Source organism: Danio rerio, chromosome 14 (assembly GCF_049306965.1).
Source record: "Danio rerio strain Tuebingen ecotype United States chromosome 14, GRCz12tu, whole genome shotgun sequence".
Taxonomy (NCBI): Eukaryota; Metazoa; Chordata; class Actinopteri; order Cypriniformes; family Danionidae; genus Danio; species Danio rerio.
In genome coordinates this window covers 14,027,501-14,050,887 of record NC_133189.1, presented here as the reverse complement: position 1 = coordinate 14,050,887, position 23,387 = coordinate 14,027,501, and the positions used below count along the sequence as shown (strand labels likewise).

Below are 23,387 nucleotides of genomic sequence, written 5' to 3'. Positions count from 1 at the left end.
CAGCTTGAAGATCAACATCGAATCTACAAACTTTCTGGAATATAGCTTTACTAACTAGAGCAGAATTATCGACCAAACAATCCTCCCGCTACCCAGCTGCTTACATTCCTGAGATGGGAAAACACGGCTGTGAAAATACCTCTGGATCGGATTAATTTAGAGTCTCACTGCTGCTCAAACTGCCACAAACTTCTACAAAAGATTGCAGTTCTTGAAACAAAGTTACTTGCGATTCGAGCAGAACTGCCGGATTCCACAGAACCGCTTTGTGGACCCTCACAGCACACAGCCAGTGAGTCCCATAAATCTATTCCAGCTACAGTTTTGAGAACAGAAAAACTAAATGAAACTGTTGAAAATGAGCATGAAAACAAATGGCAAAAACAAGGTGCAAGGCCAAAGAGTACTCGTGGGGTACCCCAAATACAGGTCGGACTCAAATACAGCTTTAGAACAGATATGAAGTTTTGAGTAATATGGGTGAAGAATCACAAATGCAGTCAGACAGACATTGCATGACTCAGCAGCTAATTCTGCAAGGAACAGAAGCTTAAGGCCGACTAGACAGCAGCAATCTACTCCGATTGCACCTGAGATAAGAACACTAGTAGTATTAGATTCTATAATCAGGAATTTTAGGAGCAAAGCTACAATGACATACTGCTTTCCACATGCAACAGTTTTTGATGTAAACAAAGAACTTGAGAAAAATCTGAAGAAGTACAAGACTGCAAAAAGGATTATCATTCGTGTGTGGAAGAATGATATTCAGAAGGAACAGTCAGAACAGCTCAAAAAAAGATTTCTGTGACCTAAACTTTCATATTCCATTGCCGCAAGCCCCCAGTTAGCAACCAAAATTGTCTATTATCAATAGTAACATCTGAATTTGACTATTTTAGTATTGCTGAGGATTTTAATATTCACATTGATAATCCAGAAATCAATACTGTAAAAGAACTGATGACAGTTTTTAATACTTTCGATCTGACTCAGCATGTTTAAGGACCCACACACAATCGTGAACACTCTCTTGACCTACTTATAACTAAGGGTTTACACATTTCATCGATCTGATCATTTCTGTATTTTCTTTGATATATTGATCACTTCAGCTATTAAAGACAGATCTGTCTGTCAGAAAAAGATGTATAAATGAGAACGTTCGAGGTTACAGAAGTAACCCTTCGTTCCCCGAGGAGGGGAACGGAAGTGCCATAGAGTGGATTGATTGAAATCCACGAAATGGGAGGATTCGGTTCAGAAGCCGCTTGTCTGAAAGAGTATTGAACGGGCCAATGAAAGCAATGAATTGGCAGCGTAAGCTTGCACAGGTGTACTTCATTGCCAATTATCCCAGCATATAAGCACACCTGGAGCGAGCAAACGCCATCCTTTTAAGCTGAAGAGACTTTCAAACAGCTAAGGGACAGTCATTATGGCGACGGAGTATGGCACTTCCGTTCCCCTCCTCGGGGAACGAAGGGTTACTTCTGTAACCTCGAACGTTCCCCTTCGGTTGGGGAACTTCAGTGCCATAGAGTGGATTGATTGAAATCCACGAAATGGGAGAAGTATGGAAAGCGCCATAATGACTGCACCTTACCAACGCCCCCGATGAGGGGATAGTCAAGCAAGCGTGACGCACCCACATCATGGGAGGCGCGGTCCTCCAACGTGTCCCTGGCCCTAATTTATCCTACTTCAACAGAAGTCTTACGGATTTAGATAAATTTTTTGGGAAGTCGTGAGCATCTAGATAATTCTAGGAAAATACGACAGTACGTTGGGAAGCGTGCAATCCCGATAGGGAGGACGCTGCGGAGGCCATTCAATACCCAAGGGGGGATAGATGGCAGAATTACATATGGACTAGCCCTAAAAAGGGGGAGTACACATAGCAAAAGAGTGGTTAGCGGAGAGGGAAGACACGGGTCCGCCCAGGGGGGGGAACTTAACCGTGGCGGAATAGGCATATGGGATCGCCTAGTGGGGATCACGCATAGCAGGCACCTTTACCCAAAACGCGGGCTGACCAGCGGGCAGACCTACAACGTAGTGGGCCAGCAAGTGACTCCTCCGCTGAGTCAGTCCTGGGGGCCACGGAGGAATCTGCAGGGCTCACCTGACGGGGAACTTTACTGACAGATAAAAAGGCGCACGTACCTCCGTGTTAGGGAGAATGGTGCAGCAAGCGTGTTTCAACACCCTACCGAATTGTTTCCTCAATCACCAAGGGTTACCTAATACCCTTGAGGAAACCGGCTCCACTCGCAGATTGTAAAACCTTGCAAATGTGTTGGGTGTCACCCAGCCCGCAGCTCTACAGATGTCTGTTAGAGAGGCACCGCGTGCGCGCGCTCGAGAGGATGCGAAGCTCCGAGTGGAGTGTGCACGCACTCTCGGGGGACGCGGCTCACCTCGGCTCTGATAGCGAAAGAAAGGCATCCACAATCTAGTGGGAACTTATTTCGGTACGGCACTTCCCTGCTGCCGACCGCCATAACAGACGAAGAGCTGCTCAGATGATCTAAACTCTGAGTGCGGTCCGGATAATACGCAAAACGCGAACTGGACAATAAAGAAGGGCTGGGTCTGCCTCCTCCGAGGGCAGCGCTTGCAGACTCACTACCTCGTTTTAAAATGAGTGGTAGGAACCTTGGGCACATATCGCGGGCGGGGTCTCAGGACGTGAGAGAAAGCCAGCCCAATTACAGGCACGAGTCACTGACCGAAAAATGCCTCCGGGTCCCCGACTCTCTAATCGATATCAACGCGACCAGCAGAGCTGTCTTCAGGGACAGAAAGATACTGAGTCGAGGATCGAAGGGATCTGACGCGGCTTGTGTAGCGAGGGCGAGATCCTAAGAGGGCATGAGAGGGGGCGGGGTGGATTAATTCGCTTAGCACCCCTGAGGAACTGGATGATGAGGTTATGCGTTCCCACGGTGCCACCAGCCACCGCGTCATGAGAGCGGAGATGGCAGCCACGTAACCTTGAGTGTGGAGGGCGACAGCCTGCTCTCCAGCTTCTCTCGTCGTAAAGAAAGCACAACGCTGATCTGGCAAATTACGGGGGTCTTCTCTGCGAGAGACACACCATTCAGTGAATAGACTCCACTTCAGGGCATAGGCGCGCTCGGGGAGGGGGCTCTAGCCCGAGTGACGGTATTAGCCACAGCAATCGGAGGTTACCTAAGTCTTCCTCGCGTCTAAGGACCTCCAAAGATCGGCGAGGGTGCCAGATGGTGCCCTGTCCCTGAGAGAGTAGGTGCTCTCTCGAAGGGACTGCCAGGGGAGGGCTATCGCGAGGGAGAGCTCTGACATCCAGGTCCGGTTGAGCCAGAGGGGCGCAACCAGCAACCTGTTCCTTGTCCTCCCTGACCTTGCACAGTAACTGCGCGAGCAGGCTCACTGGGGGAAACGCGTATTTGCGCATGCCCCAAGGCCAGCTGTAAGCCAGTGCATCCGTGCCGAGAGCACTCGGTCAGGGAAAGAACAACTGGCAATGAGCAATCTCGGGGGAAGCAACAGATTGATCTGGGCTTCCCTGAATCGCGCCCATATCAGCTGAACAGACTCGGGGTGGAGTCTCCATTCTCCAGGACGTAAGGCTGCCGTGAGAGCGCATCGGCTGCACGGTTGAGCTTGCCTGAATATGAATGGCGTGCAGCGATTTCAGCCGCGGATGACTCCAGAGGAGCAGACGGCGGGCGAGCTGAGACATGCGGCGAGAGCGCATACCCCCCCATACGGCTGATATACGTCACCGCCGCCGTACTGTCCGTCCTGACCAGCACGTGTTGCCGCTCCAGCACCGGAAAAAAACGGTGGAGAGCGAGGAACACTGCCAACAGCTCCAGGCGATATGCCAATGCAACTGGGTACCTTTCCACAGGTCCGCAGCCGCATGCCCGCAACGCACAGCCCCCCCGCCCATGTTGGAAGCGTCTGCTGAAACGACAACAAGACTGGACGCCTGTTCTAGAGACACCCAGGCCTGTAGGAACAAGGGGTTGCTCCAAGGTCTGAGGGCGCGGCGACACAGCGCAGTAACAGAGACTCGGTGTGCGCGCGCGTGCCATGCGCGTCTGGGGACTCGATCGTGAAACCAGTGCTGAAGTGGTCTCATATAGACTACTCCGAGCGGCATGAAGCGGCTGCGGATGCCATATGCCCCAGGAGCCTCTGAAATAGTTTCAGTGGGACCACTATTTTACTGTCGAGCTCTCTCAGACAGTACACCATCAGCTGAGCGCGCTCTCCGGAGAGGCGCGCTGCCATGGTGACCGAGTCCAGCTCCAGCCCGAGAGAAGAAATCCTCTGCACGGGGGCGAGTTTGCCTTTTTTCTCGGTTGACCTGAAACCCCAACAGGTGGAAGTGCCGGAGCACTTTGTCTCTGTGCATAATCAATTGCTCTGAGAGAGGGCAAAAATCAGCCACTCGTCAAGAATTTAAGTATGTAGATGCCCGCGAGCCGAAGGGGCGCTAAGGCACCCTCCGCGGGCTTGGTGAGGACCCGCGGAGACAGAGAGAGCCCGAAGGGGAGGGCTTTGTATTGCCAAGCTCGACCTTCAAACGCTACCGCAGTAACTGACGGTGGCGAGGAAGAGTGGAGACATGGAAATACGCGTCCATCAGGTCTAATGCTGCAGACCAACCCAGAGGAGGAATGCACCGGAGGATGCGCTTCTGCGTGAGCATTCTGAACGGCAGCTTGTGTAGACAGCGGTTCAAAACGTGCAGATCTCGGATTGGCCGTGGCCCACCGCTCTTTTTGGGCACGATGAAGTGTGGGCTGTAAAACCCGCTCTCCATCTCGGCTGGAGGGAGCGGCTCGATTGCATCCTTCGCCAGGAGGACAGCAATCTCCTCTCGTAAGACAGGGGCGGACAGGGGGCTGACCCTGGTGAATACACACCCGTGACTTGGGGGGCCGTTTCGCGAACTGAATCGCATAGCCGAGTCTGGTAGTGCGTATGAGCCACCGCGAAGAGCTGGCCCGCGCTAACCAGGCAGGCAGAGCTCTCGCTAATGGACTCATCGCTACAATCGCTGACGTACCAGCAGTGGGGCAGCGCGGAGTGGGTGTGCTGATCTGGAAAGTGCGCGGGTCCCACGGAAAAGCTGGAGGTGAGATATTTGCTCTCACTCCGCACCCGAGCTCCGGAGGGGAGGCTCGAGGGGTGGGAGAAAGGAGACCGTCCTCCCAGCGCTCGTGAGCCACTGGCGAAACGCACCGAATCTGCAAGCTAGAAAGCATAGAGTCCGAGACTGGCAGATTTCGGGCTGTCACATCTGGGGAAGTGGAAAAGTGCCCTTTCATAATGTTTTCATGGCAGTAAAAAAGTGCCGTTGGAAATGGTGCCCCGCCCTCCAGCAGGGAAAGAGCAAGTTCCCCCTTCTCTAGATGGCCTGTCCCAGGGACGCTTCGCGGTCCGTTGCCAGACTTAGCGGCGTTCTGGGCAGGGGGGCTGCCTGCTTCCGAGGTGCCCGACGCGCTCGCTTCGCCAGAGGCGTGTGCGGGGGCGGAGCAGTTCTCGTAGGCGGGCGCCTTCGGCGAGGAGCAGGTATGAATGGCACGGCGGGTGGAGCGGGCTACGGACCGCCGATAAGACATCACCCATCAACTACTCTCTCACCGCCTTGAATTCCTGGGTGAATTCACAGACAGTGTCGCCGAACATGGCTTGGGATATGGGGAAAGTCAAGAAAGCGGACTTTGTCGACTTCGCGCATATCAGCCAGGGGTGGCGCTCCTGGATCACTAATGTGGACATCGTCCTCCCCGTCCTCACACGCAGCGGACTCAGTAGTCCGAAGAGCTAAGTCGGCGGTGGTGCGAAGCTCGTAAGCCTGGGTTGGACCCACCCTCGTGCAGCTCGGCCAGCGCCTGCGCTTGGTAGCGCTGGTAGGTGGCTATCGCATGCAAGGCGGAAGCAGCCTGGCCCGCAGCTATGTAAGCTCTAGCTCCGAGGGAGGCAGATAACTTACAGGCTTTGGATGGGAGACGAGGCGGACCCCGCCAAGAAGAGGCGCCGCGCGGATTGACCGCCATCGCGCACTCAACCTGAGGAATCGCCACATACCCCCTGGCTGTTCCACCGTCAAGAGTGGTGAGGGTGGAGGGACACGCAGCATGAGCAGAAAAAAGTGCTTTTCAAGACCGCGTGAGCTGGGGGATAAACCATCTGGACCATCATTAACATGCTGGACCCCCCAGACATGTAACGCAGTGCCCGTGCCCATCATCCGAGGACAGGAAACCACCGCATCCAGAAACGCACAGTCGGAGCGCCGTCCTGAAAAGGACGTGCTGCACGACTGTGTTGCTCTTTCTGTGAAATTTGCAACTTTATACGCACCGCTCTGGAGGACCGGACCCAAAGAACGCCAGGCAAGGGAGAAACCCAGCTCGACCGTCTGCCGCTGCGTGTACACACTCTGGACCGGGAGAATGCTCTCGTTCGCTCAGAATCGCTGGTCACAGCAGGAGGAACCCTCATCAACTCGATCAGAAAGTCTCTGAAGCGAAAAGGATGGCGTTTGCTCGCTCCAGGTGTGCTTATATGCTGGGATAATTGGCAATGAAGTACACCTGTGCAAGCTTACGCTGCCAATTCATTGCTTTCATTGGCCCATTCAATACTCTTTCAGACAAGCGGCTTCTGAACCGAATCCTCCCATTTCGTGGATTTCAATCAATCCACTCTATGGCACTGAAGTTCCCCAACCGAAGGGGAACACTAGTGAGCAGATTATAAAGGCATATCGCTAGCAACAATTATATCTGCAGACTCTGTTGATTCTCTCCTTGATTTGTTTGACTGGATTGGTAGAGCTAAGCATCGATGAATTTGCTCTTTAGTGTTTGAACTCTCAGTAATGATTAAATCACACTGAACAGAGCTAAACTGAACTGAACTGAACTTAAACACTAAAACCTGAACCACACTGTTCCAGTTACTATGACCATTTATGTGAAGCTGCTTTGACACAATCTACATTGTAAAAGCGCTATACAAATAAAGCTGAATTGAAAGCTGAATTGAATTGAATTGAATTGACTCTAAAGTTAAGAATGTCATAGATGACATTGCTCCTGTTAAAGTCAGGAAAAGAACTGGCAAAGAGAGAGCCTCCTGGAGAGGCTTAATAGCAGTCCAAATAATGAAAAGACAAGAAAAGCTGAGCGTATGTGAAAAAAGACGAAACTAGTAGTCCATTATAATATCTTTAAAGACAGTCTTCATGCTTTAAATATGGAACTAAACACTGCTAGGCAGACTTTCTTTTCAAGCCTTATAAACAGCAACGTAAATAATGCTTGTACACTCTTTGCAACGATAGATTCATAAACCCCCCTAGTCGGATTCCCAGTGAGCTACTCTCTAAAAGCAAATGTAATGAGTTTGCTCATTTCTTTACTGATAAGATCAATAATATTAGAAAGGCAATCAGCTCATCCAATCAGCCAAGTTGTGTTGACGTCAAACACAACTTAAGAAATCAGATATTATGTCTGATTTCATGGCAATTAATCGTAAAATCTTAGAAGAGATCGTGCAAATTATAAAAATATCAACCTGCAGTCTTGACACGTTCCCCACATCATTCTTCAAAATGGCGTTTAATTATTTAGAAATGGATATTCTAAAAGTGGTAAATGCTTTACTTCTCTCTGGGATTTTTCCAAACTCACTTAAAACTGCAGTTGTTAAACCCCTCTTGAAGAAGAGACACCTGGATAACATGTTCTTAAACTTCAAGGGGTTTTTAGACAATTTTAAATCTGGTTTCAAAGCACATCACAGTACAGAGAGCGCCCTTATAAAGATAACCAACGATATACACCTAAATACAGATTCAGGCAAATTAACAGTGCTGGTACTGCTGGATCTCAGTGCTGCATTTGACACTGTCGATCACAGCATACTTCTGGATAGGTTGGAAATCTGGGTTGGGCTATCTGGGACAGTCCTCAAATGGTTCAGATCTTACCTTGAAGGGAGAGGTTACTATGTCAGTATAGGTAACCATAGGTCAAGGTGGACACCCATGACATGTGGAGTCCCACAAGACTCGATTCTGGCACCTCTCCTGTTCCACCTTTATATGCTCCCTCTGAGCCAAATAATGAGAAAGAATCAAATCTTCTACCACAGCTATGCTGATGACACTCAGATCTACTTAGCCTTACTGCCTAATGGCTACAGCCCCATTGACGCCCTCTGCCAATGCATTGATGAATTTAACAATTTTATGTGCCAAAACTTTCTTCAGTTAAACAAAGAGAAAACTGAAGTCATTGCGCTTGGGAACAGAGATGAGGTTCTCAAGGTGAATGCGTACCATGGCACTAAGTGTCAAACAACAAAAAATAAGTTTAAGAATCTTGGTGCGACCCTGGAGTCAGATCTAAATTTTTATTAGTCATGTCAAAGCAGTTAGTATATCAGCATACTATCATCTTAAAAACATTGCAAGAATTAGATGCTTTGTTTCCAGTGAAGACTTAGAGAAACTTGCTCATGCTTTTATCAGCAGCAGGGTGGATTACTGTAACAGCCTCCTCACTGGTCTTCCCAAAAAGACAGTCAGACAGTTTCAGCTCATCCAGAACGCTGTGGCCAGGATTCTGACCAGAACCAGGAAATCAGAGCACATCACACCTGTCCTCTGGTCTTTACACTGGCTCCCAGTTACATTCGGAATAGATTTTAAAGTATTATAACTTGTCTTTAAATCACTGAATGGCCTAGGACCTCAATACATTACAGATATGCTGACTGCATACAAACCCAACAGATCACTCAGATCTTAAGATCATTTAAACTAGAAGTTCCAAGAGTTCTGTCAAAGCAGGGTGAATCAGTTTTCAGCAACTACACCTCTCGCTGCTGGAATCTGTTTAGCTGTGCCTTTACTGAATGATCACTGTGCTGCGTCCGACAGATCACACTATTATGTTTTTCTTTTCTTTTTCATTATCTTATAACCTATTTTAACACTTTTTTATCTGTTTTAACTATTTTTTATTCTTATTTTTATAGTTCTTAATATTTGTTTTTTATTTCTTACACGTGTCTCTTTTATTCTTGTTTATGTAAAGCACTTTGAATTGATGCTGTGGATGAAATGTGTTATATAAATAAACTTGCCTTGCCTATCACATATATATATATATATATATATATATATATATATATATATATATATATATATATATATATATATATATAAATAAATAAATAAATAATGAGGCGATTTATTAAAAAAATTCTTATTTAAAAGAAAATAAAAAAATCCTACTTTATTAATAATAATCAGGCCCGGCCCTAAGCAATTTGGCACCCTAGGCAAGATTTTAGGTGGCGCCCCCTCAAATCACAGTAAATTCCACTGTATAGACATAAGAAACTAAATAGATTTTTGATCAACTACTATAAGCTGGGAAAACGTCAGATAAATATGCCAATGCAATTAACATTAATGCTGAATAGACATCTTTATAGATTAATGCTGAGATAGATATTAATATTTACGCATTTGCATAAGGAAGGAATGATGAGGGTAGTTACATTACTATTATTATTTTCCATAACATCTATGTCTTTCCATAACATTAGCTGACGTCAAAACTATCAGATAGCACTATAGCTATTTATTGATTAGCAATCTGTCCAACGATGGATGTAAAAAAATATGGGACAACAAATAGCTTCAAATTATAGAATACATAGCAAACATTAGAAAATATTGACAAATAAAAGGTTTAGTCTATTAAAATCTATGGCCTATACAGAAATTAAATAAAGCTATAAAATCTACTTCACTTTTAATTGTATTTGCATATTGATTAAAGTTACTATAGTTATTTAGTGAAGAGCAGCAAATGAATCTCTCATCGTGTTTTGCTTGATAACAGAGGTGTTAATGTAAAAATGCACAGATCTATAATGAAGCATTCGACTATAGTAACTGTTTGTGCTCATTAAAGAGAAAATTAGTTGTGTTTAAAATAAAACACGCAGGACAGAGCCAAAAAAAAAAAAAAGTTATTGCCGTCTATCACTGAACGTGTCAGGAATACCGAAAACAAAACCAACTTAACCGCGCTCATTTCTGGCGCCCCCCCTAGATGTACAGGGCCCTTAGCATTGGCCTATACTGCCTATGCCACTGGCTGGCCCTGATAATAATGATGATTATGATAAGGATTATTATTAGGGATGTAACGGTATCAGAATTTCACGGTACGGTAATACCTCGGTATGAATGTCACGGTACGGTATTTATTGAATCATTTACAGGAAAAAAACAAAACTTATGAAAATACTCCAAAAAAGTGCCAAAAGTGTCAATGACATACAAATTAGTCATCTATCTGTAAGCTTTGAAACAGGAACTTCAATTTTAATAACCAAAAAATATTAAACCATGTAAAAAAATTAAGTTTCAACCATAGACTGTAAAATATATGGACGTAGTATCCGTGACGTCACCCATAGGTTTCTGAAGAGCGCAAAAGAAGCCACAAGTAGGCGCGGCCAACCGTCGCCATTTTGGTCACGCGTCATCACACCCACGGCGGGATACCAAATAAGGGCAAAGAGGCGGAGAGTGAGCGGAGCTACAGACACCTGCTAGCATTTAGCTTGGACCTGGTTCAGACACACTTTACTTTGGGAGAACGCTTAATACTTTATCACTTGTGACTCGTTTGTATTCTGACCACTTGTGCTTGGTTGTACACTATATCAATAAAGTGTTTAGACTTTTAAAAACACTGCTGTAATACACTGAGCCACTAAACATTGTTCTTATGACGTTTTTCAACAGGAGGAAAACGCAAATTACTTCCAAACACTTCAGATACAGTCTGTGTTAGTTACTGTAAGACTATTGATGAAATCCAGCATAACACTGCACGACAACGCTTCAGATGACTGATCTAGAGCCTACAGCTAATCAATCTGACAGATTCTGGAGTGCATTACAGCTCTAAATATAAATATAAACGATAAATGATCTTAAATAAAACAAATACATGTATAGAGATGGTATATAAGTATATAACTTTACTCACATGGGAAACAGAGGCCACGTGAATGTTTTGTGAGCACAATTAAGTGCCCTCAGCATGCCATGCCATCTAATAATTGTAGGAAACAAGTCCAAAAGGCAGTTGACTGTGTAAAGCCACATAAAACAACACAGAAATACGATAAATATGCCGAGTTCAGTCGCTAATCTGCAGAGGTGACGTGACGGCGACCAGCGAGACCTAACTGTCACTCAAGTGGCCACGCCCTTAATTATGCAAACTTAATATAACTTAATATAAAGGAAACGGAAGAGTTATAAAAAAATTCACCCGCCTCACAGTTGTCATGAAGGGTAATATTAGCTGTATTAACCAAAATCTTTTTTTGTACCAGGCTGTAAACACCTTTTTTTCTGCTGTAAAGTTGGCCATTCTAACAGTGGGCTCAATTGAAATTTGCTCTGTTTTGGAGCCAGGACTAGCGGAATTTCGGATGAATTGCAGTTTTAGTTACTTCCGTATTGGCTTCCTGAGGGAGAGCGGGAGGTTGCCGCTTGGTTTCAACTTAGTAGTGTTGAAAACTCATCACATTCAACATTTAATCACTCACTTAGATAGAGATGGGTTAAAAGGAAAATTATCATATAAATACAATCTGGTAAAAGCTGGTATCTCTGGGTATTTACAATGTCCCCTGCAACAGAAAAAAACCCTCTCATTTGGGACTGAGGTTTCTGGGACAAGAGAGATATGACTTGGCCCAGGTTGACAGCAGTGGGTAACGTTGTGCATTGTCTTTCCCCCAATTGAGAAGACAAACCATGAGTGAGATAGAGATCTCATGTCTGCATCAATCTGAACAGTGTGCTGTGTTTCTGCAGTCCCCATGACTGATTATTATCGTATTGGGGGACGTATTCCCCAACTTGCAGGCACGTGCACAAACAGGGCTCAACCTGTGCAGTGCACATGCCCTTTTTAGTCTTGGATAGAAAGTTCTCTTCCAAAATGATCAAAAGTGCCCCCGCGACGCGACATACCCTCCGTCCCCGCTTTACAGTACGCGCGCGACAACACAGCTGATAAGAACTCGCGCGACAACACCGATATTCAGTACGTGCGCAACAACACAGCTGATAAGAACTCGCGCAACAACACCGCTATTCAGTACGCGCGCGGCGACAACACCCGCTTTAGGGTTTTCCAGCTCTTTTTGATCCCCGCTTCTAGCAGTACACTCCATTTCCGCATTACTGGATCTGTAGCGACAACAGACCGCAAGGGATTATGGCCAAGCATGGGCTGATGGGAATTGTAGTTTCCGGTACCTCCCGTTCGCTTCATTCGCCTGAGCAAATTTTCTCAGAAGACCTATAGTTTTACTGAGTCATGCGACTACGGTAATATCGAAAAAATTAATATTGCGGTATGACGGTATTTACAATACCGTTACATCCCTAATTATTATTATTGTTATTTTTAATTATTAAGAAAGATATTGTTTATTTATTTCTTATTTTTTGAAAAATCTAGTGTTACATTTTGACACATGCAAACCACTGCAGAAATGTTCTATCTAACAGGCCATGTCATAAACAGTAGCCTACATTTCTTAATAAATAACCTACCTCTAAAATAAAACCATTAAAGTTTGCTATGTTTTTTTGTTTTCACAAGCTTTGAAGCAATGACTGCAAAAAATATACTAGTTTTGGAGACGTAACAAATTCCGCTGAGCTGTGTTCAAAATGACATAAATGTTTTCAAAGTGCAACTTTGTGACGGGAGCACAATTGTAAACATGAAGATTGCTAAGTAAAAATACTTTAAAAGCAAATTACACCTAAGAAAGATTACTTTAATGCTTTTTTAAAAATCATAAGTTTAAATGTTTGAATGTTCTTAACAAATAGGGCGTGGGGGATAACTGGGAATAGAACACAGCCAGGAACTATGTTTCTAACTACAGCTCCAGAGGTGTAGTTGCAAGTGAACAAGTTTACAACTTAGTTTGCGAATGTTCAGTGGAACTATGAATTTTGGAAACGTCAAAATTAATTAACTATGTTTGTAATGACGAAACTTGCGACCTTAGTTGGCTAATGATGGTTTTCGGAAACACATCCCTGTTTGTGATACCAACCATAGACATAGTCACACTCTGAACTTAATTTTATCCATGGTGCTATCTAATAGTAATGTAGTCACAGTACACAATTGCAACTCTAATAATAATTTTTTTGTTATGTTTAGAACTGATCTCCCAACTGTAAATTAGAACAAGAGTTCAGTACACCATTATTTCAATTCTATAAGTAAGACTACAGATATGCGTTTTGTTGAGGCTTATAAAACAGTCAAGGAGACTCAATATTTAAATTTTTGGGACATATTTAGAATATAAGACAAGTAGAAAAACAGTTTATGCAGGTCTATTAAAACATTTGCTTGGTTGGCGCCCCCTACGCTAACCAAGCAAGACAAAGGCGACAGTGGCAAGGAGTCAAAACTTCATCAGATGCATGATTGTGTAATTTGAATATGAACTTACGGTAAAGCCTGACATGTCAATGTCAATACGACTTTCACCATCCTTCTGACCTTTAGGTGCAATCTGGTTGAGCAAGTGAAAGTAAGCCCTGGAGTCCTGCAGATTCAAGAGTGAGAAAAGGAAAGAAAAAAAGGTTAAGTGAAAATGTAGCTTAAAGTGCCCTGCAGTCATACCAGTTGAACTATAATTGGGTAGTTGGTAAATAGGCAATTATTATTTATTTATCTTTGCAAAAAAATAAAAAATAAAAAAAATAAAAATTCCAAAGATAAAATAGTTATATTTTTGTTGTTTTTAAAAATATTTAACTTATGTATTAAAAGAAAAACACCTCTTAATAGTATAAAAATAGCATGATAGTGATTTATCTTTATTGTATCTCATGCAGTACTATTAATTTTTATATGAATTTATCAATATTATTTTCTCTTTGACTTCAATTAATAACCCCAATCATAAATTAAGTACAGTCACACTGAAGTGCAAAGGAACAGAACCTATAGACACACTGGAGACTGGCAGCTTCAAGAAAGCACATGCTGGCTGCAGTTTCTGTTTTCATCATCATAACTGAGCGAATATTCAGTGCATATCTAATCTGAACACAGTCTTGAATTCACATACCTTTGTGCCACTGCTATGCTTATGTGGACAGATTTTTATCTGTTATTCAGAAACAACTATATTATATAAGCAGTCACCAATTCTAATATACTGCCAACTCTCAAGTCACTAGTTTTTTCACACACCAAATGAACATTATTTACCATATATGAACCCAACATTTAATATTATATTCAAGAAACTACATTTCTATTGGAGTGTCATGGTGGCGCAGTGAGTAGCACAATTGCCTCACAGCAATGAGGTCACTGGTTTGAACCTCGTCTGGGTCAGTTGGCATGTCAACAAAGGGGCAAACAGATGTATAAAGGCAATCCAAATTTATAGTAAAAATAACAGGTTAGTGGTCAGAAGGCAGGCAGCAGTCAGGGATGAACAACAAAACAAAGCAAGGATCAAAACCAACAAGGCAAGAGAAAGATGTTGTAATGTTTACAAGCAGTATAACAAGACTCAGCAAACAGAGTGTCAAAATAAGCAGTATATATGTGTAGTGTAATCAGTCCATATGCAGCATCAGCTGTGGCAGTGTAATCAATAGAGACATGGAGCAGGTGTGTATGTGTGTTGTATGACAGAATTTGTAGTTCATATTGAGGCAGGCTTGCCTCAAATATATGCATGTGAAAGTTCTCCGGTGATTTATTATGGTTAGATTACTGGTGATCGTGACAGAGCCCATGCTCTAAGAGCAGATTCCAGATGCTCCAAATACAGTTTAGGAGGAGGGTGAGCAGAGGCGGAACTGGGGGAGGGATGGAGGGCCAAGACCGTGCAGCAGAGGAGTAACCTGAGCATGGAGTTGCTGAGGGGTTCAGGAGGCACTGGCAGTTCATCTAACCCCAGTGGGTCAGGAGGCTTTGGTTCAAGAGGCACTGGCAATTCATCTTACCCCTATGGGCCAGGAGACTTCGGTTCAAGAGGCACTGGCAGTTCATCAAACCCCAGTGGGTCAGGAGGCTTTGGTTCAGAAGGCACTGGTAGTTTATCTAACCCCAGTGAGTCAGGAAGCTTTGGTTCAAGAGGCACTGCCAGTTCATCTAACCCCAATGGACCAGAAGACTTTGGTTCAGGAGGCACTGACAGTTCACCAAACCCCAGTGGGTCAGGAGGCTCTGGTTCAGGAGGTACTGGCAGTTCATCTAACCCCAGTGGGTCAGGAGGCTTTGGTTCAGAAGTCACTGACAGTTCATCAAACCCAAGTGGGTCAGGAGGCTTTGGTTCAGGAGGCACTGGCAGTTCATCTAACCCCAGTGGGTCAGGAGGCTTTGGTTCAGCAGACACTGGCAGTTCATCTAACCCCAGAGGGTCAGGAGGCTTTGGTTCAGAAGGCACTGGCAGTTAATCTAATTCCAGTGGGTCATGAGGCTTTGGTTCCAAAGGCACTGGTAGTTTATCTAACCTCAGTGGGTCAGGAAGCTTTGATTCAAGAGGCACTGCCAGTTCATCTAACCCCAATGGGCCAGGAGATTTTGGTTCAGGAGGCACTGACAGTTCATCAAACCCCAGTGGGCAAGGAGGCTTTGGTTCAGGAGACACTGGCAGTTCATCTAACCCCAGTGGGTCAGGAGGCTTTGGTTCAGCAGAAACTTCCAGTTTATCTAATCCCAGTGGGTCATGAGGCTTTGGTTCTGAAGGCACTGGTAGTTTATCTAACCCCAGAGGATCAGGAGGCTTTGGTTCAGGAGGCACTGCAAGTTCATCTAACCCCAATGGGCCAGGAGACTTTGGTTCAGGAGGCACTGGCAGTTCATCTAAGCCCAGTGGGTCAGAAAACTTTGGTTCAGCAGACACTGGCAGTTCATATAACCCCATACGGTCAGGAGGCTTTGGTTCAGGAGGCACTGAAGGGTCATATTACTCTTGTGGTTCTGGGAAGTCACATGGCACTGGCAGTCTTTCGTGAAACTCAGACGGCGGCTCTGGCCAATCGTGGGACTCAATTGTGGGACTTATTATGTGGAGACTGTAGAATTTCAGGCACCCCTGGCCATTCAGGGAATTTGGGAGGGTCTGGCGCCGCTGGCTATTTAAGAAATTCTGGTGGGTCTGGTGCCCACCATTCGGAGAGTTCAGGAGTACCTGGTGCTCTAGGTCATTCGAATGATTCAAAGGTGTCTGGCGCCTAGCATTCAATGGATTCAGGGTGTCTGGCACCCGCCATTCGAGGGATTCAGTGGTGTCTGACGCCCACCATTCGAGGGATTCAGAGGTGTCTGGCACTGCCATTAGACGAATTAAGAGAGTTCTGGCAATGTCAGTGGCTCTGGTTGTGGTAGCGTTGACTCTGGTAGCTCTGGCGGTTTTGGCAGCTCTGGCAGTGGTGGAGGATCTGGCAGCTCTGGAGGTGGTTGTGGCAGAAACCAGAAACAGTGTATGAAACCAGGGTATATGTAATCTATGTGATCATTGAGAATGACCATCACTTGTGTGTGTGTGTGTGTGTGTGTGTGTGTGTGTGTGTGTGTGTGTGTGTGTGTGTGATGAGAGGGAATAAGGAACTGGTGTGCAAGAGGTGCATGATGTTATATGAAGTCCAGTTGAGTGACAGATCTGTAGTTCTCCAGTGATCTTCAAATGTTAGATTGCTGGTGATCATGACAGAGGACCCACTCTAAAAGCGGATTCCAGATGCTCCAAACAGATGCTACAGGCCAAGTGAGAGGTGAAGTGGAGGCAGAATAGGGGAAGGGACAGAGGGTCAGGTCTGTGCAGCGGAGCTGAGCCTGGAATAGCAGAGGACCTGGGTCGTGGAGCTGTGGAAGGCCTGGAGCACAGTGCTGCAGTGGGCCTGGAGCATGGAGTTGCAGAGGGCCTGGTGCGGGGAGCAGTAGAGAACCTGGAGCAGGAAGTTGCAGAGGACCTGGAGCATAGAGCTGCTGAGGGCCACGAGCTTGGAGCTGCTGAGAACACAGGTGGGTCATACACCTACAGTGGATCAGGAGATTCTGGTTCAGGAAGCACTAGCAGTTCAACTAACCCCAGTGGGTCAGGAGGTTTTGGTTCATGGAGCACTGGCAGTTCAGCTAACCCCAGTGTGTCAGGAGGCTTAGGGTCAGGAGAGACTAGCTGCTTATTTATTCCCAATGGGTCAGGAGGCTTTGGTTCAGGAGACATTGGTGGTTCAGACAGCTCTGGTGGCACTGGAGGATCACACGGCTCAGGCGTCACTGAATAGTCGCACAGCTCTGGTCTGACTGGGAAGTCACACGGCACTAGGGGCACTGGGAAGTCATGTGCCACTGGTGGAAATGGAAAGTCACATGGCTCTGGCGGCCATTTGTGGAACTTAGGTGGTGGCTCTGGTCATTCTAGTCATTTAACCATAAAAGTTGAGCTGTTAAATATTCTAATCTCTAAGACTGGTTACTCAAAAGTCTAGTTCAGGCTCCAGACTCATTCGGTGTGATTTCAGGCTCATTCTGGCTATTTTTTTTTCAGTTTTTTTTAAATCCAAGATTTACAAACCACTCAACCTCTCAAGTATTTGTTGGCAAAATGCCAATCCTTGGCCCATTTTTGCTCCTAAAGGACTAGACCTTTATTGAATGCTGGTTTTGTACCAAATCATAATTACATTTTACCTGTTGACATCACCTGTTTAAAATCAAATAATTATTCTACCAATTTATCTGATTACTAATTCTGAATTGCATCTGTCTCAACTTTTTTTGTTATGCGTTGCAGGTCTGAATGTTATGAAAGGATGAATATTTACAAATAAAATTAAGTTGACCAGACAAAACCAGAAATATTTTGTGTTGTCATATTGTCTGCAATGAAATACAAGTCAAAGTGAATTTGGAAATATTTATTTTCTTTTTATTTATGTTTTCCATACTCTCAAAACTTTTTTCTGATTTAGGTTTGTACATGAAAAACATTTACTTTAAATTAAAGTAATATTTCATGGCATATTTATATTATGCCAAAATAATTGTAATAATAATTTGCATGTCCACATGGGTGTTGTAACATAATATGTGTTTGAATGTGGAAGGTTGGAACTAATCAGCAGATGAGCTTCTGCATTGTGCTTGTTCAATACACATTTTTAAACCAGATAATCTTTTTTTTTTTTCCTAAAAAAATGGCAACATATAAAAGTGTACTTTTAGGATTTATGCAGACATGTTTCATGTCTGTAAGGCAAATATTCGATAATCAATATCAAATATATTTGATTTGGCTCACAGTCATGTTGACAAATGGCCCAGAAATAGAAAACACTCCCTTTTTACAAACTTTACAAAAACATATTGTTTTGTTGAAATTTTGAATGTATACAAATAAAAATAAACCATTTGCAGTTTATAAATACTTTTATGGTCAGTACATGTTCTCAAAGTGTGTGTTTCAGGAACAAAATAAATTTAGAGACAAGGATATTTTTATTATTAAGATTCAACCAATTGCACTGACCAACTGCTATGGGAAATAGTACAAACTTATAGTACAAAATAGTACAAAAAATAGTACAAACAGACCAGAGAGTTGATAACTCTTCAGAACAGTGACACAACAGCAGAGCACAGTGAATAGGCAAATTAGGACTGACCTTAATATCATGGCTAAAGTTGTTGATCTTACTCCATCCAGCATTCTCTAGATGAAAGTTGGCCCAGCGGAGCAACAATTCCTCTGGAGACAGTTTCATCAGATCCTCAAGTGTCTCTCCATCTCTCAACAATGCTGCGAGGGCTAAAACAAGACACAGTGACATTAAAACACTTTAAATTGAGATCTTTTGTCCCTCCATTGAAAGCCAATGTCAAAAATTTGAGGCCCAAAAAGGTAATGATAACATTGTGAAAATAGTCCATGTAACTACAGTGTTTCAACTTAAACCTTAAGCACATTACATTTTATAGCCCTGAATTCTAGCTAGACCTCAAGATTGTACACAGATGTTTCAGGTGTGATCACAGCTATTTATTATATTAAACAAATGTTTTATCACTGACATATTTATACAAAAAAAAATTTCACAGCAAATCTAATAATATCACATTTTTTCTTCTGAAGAAAGTCTTAGATTAAAGATTAGACTAGATTAAAAGCAGTTATTAATTTCTTAAAAACCAATGAAAAAAATTATTAGCTTTTTTTTTTTGACTGTCTACAGAACAAACTTGCCTAATTTCCCTAACCTGCCTAGTTAACCTAATTAAGCCTTTAAATGTCACTTTAAGCTATATATAAGTGTCTTGAAAAATATCTAGTCAAATAATATTTACTGTCATCATGGCAAAGATCAAAGAAATCAGTTATTAGAAATGGGTTATTAAAACTCTTATGTTTAAAAATGTGTCAAAAAAATCTTACTGTTAAACAGACATTGGGGAAAAATAAGGGGGTCTAATAATTCAGGGGGGCTAATAATTATGTAAAAATCAAAAAATATAAACACAACAAAAAATAACAAAAAAAAAATCTGTAACTGGACCTCTTTCAATGTTAATTGAATACCCCTGGTCTAGCTTATTGATCTTCTTGGCTCAAGGTTCATCTGAGGATAGACCCTGTGAGACAGGCATAAACTCTCTCAAGTTCAATTTGAGAGAAAAACTGTTTAGTCTAGCAATGAGGTCAAGTTAAGTTTAACAGCTAATAGCTACACTGGGGTGCGTTTCGGAAAACCATCATTTGCCAACTAGCGTTGCAAGTTCCGTCATTACATAGTTCTTTATCCTCCTATGCCCTATGGATTCAGAAAGTTCTGAAAAAAATATCAAGGTCATCTCTCTTACACTTAATTTGCTTTCAAAGTAGCCTATTTTTACAGTTTAGTTTTTGCAATCTTTATATTGACAATTGCGCTCCCTTCATAGTGCACTTTGAAAACATTTAGGACATTTTGAATGCAGAAAACTATAGGTGACTATTATTTAAAAGTGAAATTTACGTTACTTCTCCAAAGATTGTGAAAACAAAAATATATAGCATAGGTTAATGGTTTTACTTTATAGTAGGTTATTTATTAAGAAATGTGCCTGTAGCCTACTGTATATGATATGGGCCTGGTGTTTAGTAATAATAAAAAATTTATTTTAATTGTAAATGGCGCCTTTCTAGACATCCAAGGTCGCCTTACAATAAGCATCAACAACCATGCTAAAACAAGATAAAACAAATATACACTGAAGAAATTTGGGTGTCCTGATCAAATTATAGCTTGGATTAGACTTTTATACACATCTCCAATGGCCTGTGTACGAACAAATAACAATTATTCTAAATATATCTCACTTGGTCGCGGTACTAGACAAGGCTGCCCACTCTCCCCTCTACTATTTGCAATAGCCATTGAGCCATTGGCAATTGCTGTAAGAGCCAGTGCAATGGCTGGCATAAAAAGGGGGGAGTTGGAGCACAAACTGTCTTTAAACGCCGATGATCTCTTGTTATACGTGTCTGATCCTTGTACCTCTATTCCTTTGGTGTTGAAATTGCTAGCAGACTTTGGCCTGATTTCAGGATATAAGTTTTGAGTAAAAGTGAATTGATGCCTATTAATACAGCAGCGTTGGATTACCCATTAAGTTCTTTACCTTTCAAATTCTACTTATAAAGTTTCAAATATTTGGGCATAAATGTCACAAAAAAGCTTTTCAGACTTATTTGACCACAACTTTGTCCCATTAGTGAAAAAAACTTACACAGGATTTTAATCGATGGTCTCTCCTCCCTTTATCTTTGATCGGTAGGGTTAACTGTATTAAGATGATTGTACTTCCAAGATTTCTTTACTTATTTCAATTATTACTATTTTTATTCCAAATTCTTTTTTAGTTACACTTGATTGCTCTATTCTAGTTTTCTCTGGAACAGAAAACCCCCAAAGATCCATAAAAGTATTTTTCAAATAACAAAACAATTGGGTGGTCTAGCTCTTCCAAATTTCCAAATATATTACTGGGCAGCAAATATACGCTCTACTCTATATTGGCTACATTCATGCAACTTAGCGAATCCCCCCTCTTGGGCTGCACATTGAGTCTGTCTCGTGTAATAAGTCATCCTCTTTGGCTGCTCTTTTATGCCTCCCATATACAATGACCCCAATTAAATATTCAAATAATATAATTGTAAAAAACAGTCTCAAAATTTGGACCCAATTTTTGCGCCATTTTGGTTTTTTATAATATCTCTTTATTATCCCCAATACACTCCAATCCTCGGTTTTATCCTTCTATCTTGGACAGTGCTTATGCCTCATGGAGAGATCTTGGATTGGCTTCTTTTGGTGATCTTTACATTGACTGTGTTTTTGCCTCTTTTGGTCAGTTGGCCTCCCAATTTAATGTCCCTAAAGCCAATTTTTTCAGATACTTACAAATTCGAGATTTTGTGCACAAAAAATTTGTTAACTTTCCAAATGCACCGCCTACTTCAGATCTAGACACAATTCTGGGCATAGATCCCTGTACTAAAGGTTCAAATTCTAAATTATGTAATATAATTGTTAATCTTCAATTTTCTTCTGATAATTTACGGAAAACCTGGTCTCAAGACATTGGAATTGACATTACAGAGGAGACATGGAAAGCGGTCTTGAACAGGGTTAACTGCTCCTCAATCTGTGCATGTCACAGGCTAATACAATTCAAGGTAGTGCATAGAGCTCCAAGAGCAGGTTAGCTCGCATCAATCCGTCTATAGACCCTGAGTGCAAAAGGGGTCATTCTGGTACAGCTACTTTATTCCATATGTTTTGGTCCTGTCCTTTCCTGCTTTCTTTTTGGAGACAAATATTTCTCTCGCTATCAGCTATTACCACTGTCGATATCCCACCATGTCCAATTATTGGTTTATTTGGGGTTCTTCCGCCCGACCACACTTTACCCTCTCATTTTGTAGACTTTGTAGCCTTTATAACCCTTCTGTCTAGGCGATTAATTCTTCTGAACTGGAAGAGCCCTCACCCTCCTTCTCACTCTTGTTGGATAAGAAATGTTCTTTATTTTATGAAATTAGAACATTGTAGACTTGTTTTTATGTATATAAGATTGCACTAGTGTTGTTGGTTTTTATTAATTTATCTATTTATTTTATTATTTTATTTTTATTTATTTATTTCTATTATTATTATTTGCTCAAAATACTCTTCAGTGTATTTGCTTATTGTTACGTTTATGTCTTTGTAAATTTTTGTAATGTTTCTCAATGTATAAATAAAACATAAAAAAAAGTTAAACAAATATTAAAACAATACCAAACAAGCACTGACCAAACAAGTATAAACACATATCGCGGATATAAAATAACATGATAAAATTTTTAAAGGAAAGCCTGCTTAAAAATATAAAAGAAGGGTCTTTAGACTCTAGATTTATACAGTATATGTCTTTTAAAATATTCAACGTGGGTAGCGGCAGCCTACAGTGCCAGCTTGCACCCGAACCAGAAATTATACTAAAATGGACCATCCATTTAGAACATCCATTTAGAACATTGGTTTAGAAATTTCTGCAGTGGTTTGAATGTGCCACAGTTGTAAAAGTAGACTTCAAAAATGTAAATAAATTAATAAACAATATCCTACTAAATAATAAAAGTAGGGGGAGGCAGTGGTGCAGTAGGTAGTGCTGTCGCCTCACAGCAAGAAGGTCGCTGGGTCGTTGGTTCGAACCTCGGCTCAGTTGGCGTTTCTGTTTGGAGTTTGCATGTTCTCCCTGCCTTCGCGTGGGTTTCCTCCGGGTGCTCCGGTTTCCACCCACAGTCCAAAGACATGTGGTAGAGGTGAATTGGGTAGGCTAAATTGTCCGTATGAGTTTGTGTGTGAATGTGTGCGGATGTTTCCCAGAGATGGGTTTCTGCTGGAAGGGCATCCGCTGTGTAAAAAACTTGCTGGATTAGTTTGCGGTTCATTCCGCTGTGGCGACCCTGCATTAATAAAGGGACTAAGCCGACAAGAAAATGAATGAATGATAATAAAAATAATGGTAATAATAATAATTCTTATTATTAATAAATAGTCTACTGTAAATTACAACCATAAACATTTTATATGAGTTATTTGTGAGATATATAAGAATATTCTCACAAATACTTGTGAAGGGAACATTGGCCTATATGTGCCATTTACATATATTTCAGATAATATAAAAAACGAGTTTTTACTAAAACTAATATTGAATTTTTTTTTAAAGTGCGTGTCATTT

The 23,387-nt window shown here is 42.6% G+C and overlaps 2 protein-coding genes across 2 annotated transcripts in view; both read right to left on the bottom strand.

Moving 5' to 3' along the window:
- Positions 1 to 23,387, bottom strand: part of pls3 (plastin 3 (T isoform)) — a 71,986-nt gene that overhangs the window by 35,321 nt on the left and 13,278 nt on the right. The window contains exons 8-9 of the mRNA NM_001002326.1: positions 18,782 to 18,924; positions 13,600 to 13,695 (exon numbers count right to left, since the gene is read on the bottom strand). Of these exons, the coding sequence (NP_001002326.1) occupies positions 13,600 to 13,695; positions 18,782 to 18,924 (239 nt within the window). The remainder of the gene's footprint in view (positions 1 to 13,599; positions 13,696 to 18,781; positions 18,925 to 23,387) is intronic.
- On the bottom strand, positions 1,160 to 5,681 carry LOC141377699 (uncharacterized). Its single transcript, XM_073922581.1, has 2 exons — positions 1,663 to 5,681; positions 1,160 to 1,441 (listed from the first exon to the last, which is right to left on the bottom strand). Exon 1 carries the CDS (start codon positions 5,619 to 5,621, stop codon positions 4,437 to 4,439), a length of 1,185 nt encoding a protein of 394 aa, XP_073778682.1. The 5' UTR covers positions 5,622 to 5,681; the 3' UTR covers positions 1,160 to 1,441; positions 1,663 to 4,436.

What these genes read in the sequence shown, in the direction of transcription:
- LOC141377699 (XM_073922581.1), bottom strand. Translation starts at nt 5,621, where the DNA reads ATGTCTTATCGGCGGTCCGTAGCCCGCTCCACCCGCCGTGCCATTCAT.